The sequence below is a fragment of the Puntigrus tetrazona genome, unplaced genomic scaffold (assembly GCF_018831695.1).
Source record: "Puntigrus tetrazona isolate hp1 unplaced genomic scaffold, ASM1883169v1 S000000837, whole genome shotgun sequence".
NCBI lineage: Eukaryota > Metazoa > Chordata > Actinopteri > Cypriniformes > Cyprinidae > Puntigrus > Puntigrus tetrazona.
The window spans coordinates 190001-197500 of NW_025048437.1; the positions used below are offsets into that span (position 1 = coordinate 190001).

The 7500-nt window shown below is 32.6% G+C and overlaps 1 protein-coding gene across 1 annotated transcript in view; it reads left to right on the forward strand.

The window, feature by feature from the left end:
* The window catches only part of LOC122335605 (versican core protein-like), a 68285-nt gene that overhangs the window by 33269 nt on the left and 27516 nt on the right, over positions 1 to 7500 (forward strand). Inside the window, 6 exon segments of the mRNA XM_043233447.1 lie at positions 2125 to 2299; positions 3067 to 3194; positions 4033 to 4314; positions 5315 to 5392; positions 6151 to 6255; positions 6258 to 6584. Coding sequence (XP_043089382.1) covers positions 2125 to 2299; positions 3067 to 3194; positions 4033 to 4314; positions 5315 to 5392; positions 6151 to 6255; positions 6258 to 6584 — 1095 coding nt within the window.

Here is a 7500-nt window from a genome sequence, read left to right on the forward strand (position 1 = left end):
ATGTAAGCAAAAACGTATAGGTGGACATTAATAAAGATTAAATGAACTGAATGAGATGAAGTTTTTAAAATAATCTGTAAAATATAAACAAAACAATCTAAGAAAAATAATAATAAAAATAATACTGCCTTGCAGTTTAAAATGTAAATGAAATAAATAAATACTATTATATAAATAATGCTAAAATAACACTGCCTTAAAAATTGTAAACACAAGCTAAAAATGAATAGTTTGAATTAATTAATAGTTAATTATGAACAGGAGCTGATTTAATATTAAATATGCTTTAACGTAAAGACGAGCTTATTGTATTCTTCCTAAAAAATATTTTGTAGGATTACACAGATTTCAGGCTAAAATTTGAGCCTTGTTTTTTTGACAGAAATAAACTGAAATATAAATAATTAAATATACATTTTCTGAGAAAATTAGGAAATAAGTTTAGGTTGCAGTACTAAAACTAATAACCCTAAATTTATAATAAAAAAATCTATATAGAAATATATAGGAAATATTTAAAAACAACATAAAAAAATGTAAAACTAAATTTAAAAAAATGTAATTAACTAAATTAAAATGAAAACAGAAAATATAAATATATTTTTTATGAATGGGAGCTGATTTAATATTCAAAATGTGGTGTTGCTGTACTTTTTTATTAGAAAGCACTAGATGTTATTAATAAAAAAAAAGAAAAAAGTTTGAAATATCAAAATGACAAAAAATAAAACTGTAGATGTAAATAAAATCTAAACAGAAAAGCTAAAAATAAGTGAAAAGAACAACAGAGCGTAACAAAAGCATCTAACATAAAATCAAATTAAAACGAAGCGAGAACATTTTCAAATAATTTCTAAATATTTAACAATAATATAATAGTTTATAAATAATACTAAAGTAACACTGCCCTGACGTTTATGAGCACATTTTTATGTTCATTATATTTAAATTTTTAATTCTAACGTATAATACGTTGGTGTTTTAAAAATCATTTGATAACATTTAATGCTAATACCTTTGAGAGTGGACATTGTTTCGTGATCAGGGTCTGCGTTGAGAGAGACCGCCTTAATAATATGGTAGGTTCTTTAAGGTCCTCATCTAGCAGTTCAGTCTGTAAAGAGTTAATGAATGAATTCTCTCAATATCACACTCATTTCAGCCTCTTCCCTCGTCTAACTTTAGCTTGGCTTTATTTTCATTTTCATCTGAGCTCTCATTAGCTGCTTAATTGGCCGTGACTCTTTAATTAAAGCGCTGAGATTGATTACCTGTGAATTCTGGGGAAAACAGGTAATGAGGGAAATTATGCTAAAACGCAGATTAATCATCGCAAATCTTCTACATAATGCACGCGCTGCGGTATTTATTGATATCATTGATTTAATGCTCTGACACCGTCACGACATTTGAGCTCATAATAACACGTTAACACTGAGCTGAAAACTAACGCCTGGCCATTTAATATTGCATAATTGTACTTTCCCTGGACTTTTTTTTAACACTTGTTTTATAGACTTACAGAATAAATCATCGTCCTGCAGACAGCGTTGTTGGTTTTGTCATTCAAAATTGCGTTTGTCAACTGAACTGAAATAAAATTAAATATTAGATAAAAAAAAAACACTAACTTGAAGTTAGAAATTTTTGAGAAAATTAGAAATATTTGAGTCTATATATATATATATATATATATATATATATATATATATAAATATAATTAAAGGATTATTTACTATAGTTGTGGTTATAATTAATTATAATAATTAAAAACAGTAATTTAATAGGAATTTAAAAATACTTTTAATGATTAATATTATATATTAATATTACTGTTTTGTTAATACTTTTTGTGACAAGTGTAAAATAAATGCAAGCTTAAATTAAACTGTGAAAAAATTGTAATAAGTGAAAAAAATAAAAAAATTAAATAATATATATATATTTATTTATATATATTTATAATATAATATATTTATTTATTATTGTTATGGTTATAATTATTATTAATATTAATAATAACTTAATAGCAATTTCAATAGTTCTTTTATATTATATATGAAATATTATGACTTTTTTGACGGGTGTGAAGTAAAGTGTAAGTGATCAGCCGTGTGTTTTCAGGGGTGGTGTTTCACTACGGCTCTCCGGCGGAGCGTTACTCGTTGTCGTTCTCCGAGGCCGCTCAAGCGTGCCAGGAGCACTCGGCAGAGGTCGCGACCCCTGAGCAGCTGTGGGCAGCGTTTCACTCGGGTCTGAACAGCTGCGCTGCCGGCTGGCTCCGAGACCAGAGCGTCAGGTTCGACAATTCAAATATTACAATTAAAAAATACATTATTTATTTGTGTTGTTGTGGTTGTGATCAATAATAAGAAGAAGAAGAAAAGAAGAATTGAAAATAATTTATTAGTAATTTATTAGTAAAAAGAATTTATTAGTAATTTAACCAGAGAGTAAATTTTTTTGAGAAAGAGTGTAATAGTAATAAAATTAATTCTATTTATTTTTATAATCGGATGGATGAGTCAAACTTGACTGTGACCTGAAATGCAATTTTAATTAATAATTATTCAAATAAGCATTTAAATAAGCATTTAAAATAATATTCCTTTTATTTTATTTTATTATTTATTTTTTTTAATAACAATTAATTAATATGACTATGTTATAAATGATGTTTTTGTTGTTTGTAAGGTTATTCCTGAAGTTTTGCTCGAAATGTACATATGTATTTAATACAAAGCATACTTAATAGTATATTATTTAGCATGTTTTTTTTTAATTTAGTAAATAACAAAGAATGAATACATAGATTTTTATATTAACAAATAAATAATTATTTTATTATTTTATAAATTATTATAATACTAGAAATTCAATTATTTGTGTTTATTGTATTTATTTATTACTATATTTTTTCATAAATCATTTACTATAACTATTTTATTATTACTTAAACTATTTTTATAATGCATTTTATTATGCATTATGCATTATGCATTCCTATTATACGTCACACAATGTATACAACAACTATTATTCTAATAATTCTTGTAATTATTGCAGGTATCCCATACAGAGACCTGAGCTCGGCTGCTACGGACACCAAGAGCTTTCTGCTGGAGTGAGGAATTATGGGAAACGGGACCCTTCGGAGCTGTTTGACGTTTACTGTTTCGCCAGCGACATGCAAGGTGAGATTCTAGAAAAACATATATTGGACTAAAGAGATCGACTATATATTTCAAATCATATGCAGACATTATATTAATAATAGTATTAATTTTTATTTAACGTAATTGTACTACATTCTAGCTTACAGCTGATTGTTTTCTAATAAATATGACTAATATTATCATTACTATACATTTTCTTAATTGCGTATTACGTTTTCATTATGTGTTCAATATTTATAGATGATGATAATAATAATAATAATATTTAACTGTCTAGATAAAAAATATTAATACATAAATGCATACAAAAAGTAACTAAACTTTTAAAAATATCAATACAACATAGTACTAATAGCAATATAAATGCATTACAATATTGTATAAATTAATACAACTACTTAGAAAATGTTATATACATTTTGTAATGTATAAAATGAATACATAATGCACAATTAAAATAGTCATGATAAAATAATGTATTTTTTTTACATATTATTCTTATTATAGTTATGTTAATTGTATGTTATGTATTTAATATTTACTAAATGAGTATATATATATATATATATATATATATATATACTATGATTCAATATATAAACACTTGATAATAATAAACATAATAATAATAATAATAATAATTGTATTTATTTAATTCGTTTTGTAAATTATGCATTTAACGTTTAAGTAATAAACACACTAAATGATATACTACTAAGTATACTGTGCACTGAATGCACGTGTACGTTTCCAAACGGGGTGAACATAAACGCAAGGTAAGAAACGCTGCTGTCAATCACACGGTGGTGGGCGGGGCCTGTCTCTGAGCTCTCTGAGCACACACACATGTTCCCAGGTGAAGTGTTCCCGGCCGGTGTTCCTGACCGACTGAGCCGCCCGGAGGCCGAGGCTCTCTGTGTGTCTGTGGGCGGCCGGCTGGCGACCGTGGGTCAGCTGTACCTGGCCTGGAGCTCTGGTCTGGATCACTGTGAGCCGGCCTGGGTCTCCGACGGCAGCGCGAGGTCCTCCATCGGCCCGCTGCGCTCCGACTGTCCCGGCGGAGAACCCGGCGTCCGGACCGCTTCACCGGAGGAGCTGAGCAACGGGACGGCGCGCTTCGACGCTTTCTGCTATCGAGGTGCGCGTCGGGTTTCTCATCGTCTTCCTCATCGTCTTCCTCTTCATACAGATCGCTTTTATATACATGCCTTCAAAAGCGTGCAACGGGATTCGATCATCAGATTTGACAAACCGTTTTCAATGGCAAAGATTGAAAATATGAATCAAAACTTTAAGACTGTGTCTGAATGAGGACAAATAAAAGAAGACATGCAAGTTCAATAGCTGGTAATATATATGTGAACTTAATAAATAATGGGCTGTTAAGGGTGGGATAATATCGGAGGAAATATAATATTGAGAAAATCGCCTTTAAAGTCGTCCAGATAAAGTTTTCAGCAATGCATGTTACTAATTAAAAATGAGTTTTTGATGTATTGATGGTAGAAAATGTACAAAATATGGAACGTGGTTCTTACTTAATATACCAATGATTTTTAGCAAAAAACGGGTAATTTAAGCCATAAAATGCATCGTGGGCTATTGCTTTAAATACATCGTGCAACATTAAATACTCAATCCATTAATATAATATTAGTCATGCTTTTCATGTGATTAAGTTTGTCTATTTTCTACCGTTTTTTGCCATTAAGAGGTATTTAAAAGACTTTGCCAACCTTGTTTTGATTTCTATTGAAATCTTCTGATTTTATTATGTCACTTTGCAGTGCTTTATTAACAAACAATGATGATGATAGTTATTTTTATGCCACTATCAGTAATAATAATTATTATTATATTTCCTACATGCCTTACATTCTGACATACCTTAATATTATGTGTTAAAAACAAAGCAAATAAGTATAACAATTGGTATTCTATTAAGTATGCTGAGTGCTAAATAAATAAATAATTCAATTTATCATTGAGATATAATGATAACAATAAAATGTATTTATTTCAATGCATTATTCAGTGCTGTATACTTGGCATTTATGAACGTAATCAGATATTGCATGCATTCAAAATAATAAAATAGTCATTCCGTGCATGAAGTGTGTCTCTGCTTGAGTTCACAGAAAAGACCGAGCAGAAGCCCATCGCAGGCATCGTGAAGTCCTTGCTGAGGCCGTGGAGGTACATGACCGGAGGAGACGGTACGATTCCTTTCAGACGTTTCTGGGGTGACTGGGTGTTCGTCGGTGTTTTCTGTCACTCGCTTCACGCTTATACCGTTCTCTGCAACAATACTAATCCATCACACCTTCCCCTGGAATAGTATTCAAGGAAGAATAGATCATTTGCATCCTTATTTAGAAATCAAAGGGGACGTAAGGTGCAGTTTCACCCAATCCCATGTCAACCCCCGAGTCCTAACGAAGCAGTACTGCATCCTTCATATCTCCAAGGAGTCTTGGGGTTCATCGTATTTCTAAAAGAACTCCTTAGACTCCTCTTTAAACCGATTCTCCAATAAATCAGCGAAACGTCTGCTTTATTGCTAAAGGGACCAAGTTTCACCCTGAGCTTTTCAAAGAAGTGCGCTTATAATATTAAAGTTTTTTTTTGCATTGAAATAGAAATTTAATAAAAACACACTCAGGACCCTCATATTCTTCATTAAAAGTGTTTTGTGTGAATTAAATCTGGAATGGCGTCAGTGAGATTTTTGCCTGATCCTTTAATTCGTCTCATCAGCTTCCTCCAGAAGTCTACTTATCAAATTAGTCAAGGTTTTTGCATATATATATATATATACTGTATATATAAATATAACTCATTCAGGACATGCGCTAAGGCTTTCCTTACCGTATGCTCCTAGAACAGGGATTGGCGTAAAAATTCATCGTAACTGACTGTATATATCTGACTGTATTCAGATGCACAGACTCAGGGCCAGCCGGACCAGCCTGACCTTCGACCGCGAACTGGACGGGACCGGTGGATCTGGACAGAGAGCCCCTGATGGCCCCCGAAGGAGCCGAGCTCTCGGCCGAGTATCTGACCGTCCGCCTGCGAGCCGGGACACGTCTCTGGACTGGAGCGGTCAGCTGGACTCCTTCCCAGACGTCCGGCAGGCGTCCCCGGATCTGAGTCCTGGCGGCTCGGCCCGGGAGGAGGAGGACGAGGACGAAGGTCTGTCCGGTCAGTCCATGAGTGCCGCGACTCCTTCGGAGGCTCCTCAAGGAAAGAGCAAGAGCTCCCTCACCAACATCGTCAGCTCGCTGTGGAAGCCCTGGAGCTACTTGAGCGGAAGCGAAGCGGAGACGACGACTAAGAGCTCGGCTGTGACCGAGACGCCCGAGACGCCCGAGACGCCCGCCAGAACCACCACAGCGCCCGGAGCAGGTGATTATGACAGCAAAGACACCTAGCATAAACGTAGTTACTTAAAGAATATCATGTTAAGACTTGACAATATTAATATGCTGGGAGATCTGAAAAGTGACTTAGCGTCACACACATCCAGCTTCATACCTGTGTGTTTGCACAGACATAGAGATGTTTATGTTTAGCATTTAGCTTTTTAATTCTGAACCGTCGCGATGCATCGCTCTATCAGCGTAATGCAAAATGTGCCAGGGTGTCACGTATTGAAGCCTTTGGAGTATTTCTCTTTGAAACTGCGGTGAAACGTACAGTAAGGCACGTACAGTATTATTTTATTTTTAAAAAGGGCATTCACTGGATGCTAAAAATGTTATTTTTGTTTAATATTAAATTTTTTTGTTGTTAACTGGTATGTGTTTTTTGGTTTTGATTAATTAGGCATGCATTTTAACATGTAAAAATTTACGTAATCATTAAAACAGAATCAAGAGTCCAAAAAGGGGAAATTAATTTTATATGATGTTTTTTTGTAATTGTCGTTACTAATTAAGTATGCTTTCTGATTACTAAAATTTAACCTGACCATTAAAACAGAATTGACCAAAATGAAAGCAAGACAAAAACTGAATTTTAATAGGAAAACTGAATTAAGGAAAAAAACTTAATTTGAGTCGGACAAAAATAGGATTTCACTGCTGAAAATGTTATTGCATTTAAAAGCATTATGTAAAAACAAATGTCATTTAATCTAATTATTTATATACTATTATAATTAGTTTTTTCAATGATAAATGTGCTTTAAAAAACATAAATGAAAATTGCAAACGTTACCGTGGCAGCTAACTAAAATAAAATAAGTTGAAGTTGCTAAACTCACTAGAACCGAAACGAAAATAATGTTAAATGCAAAAAAGCTTTTACGATTGCACCGCAG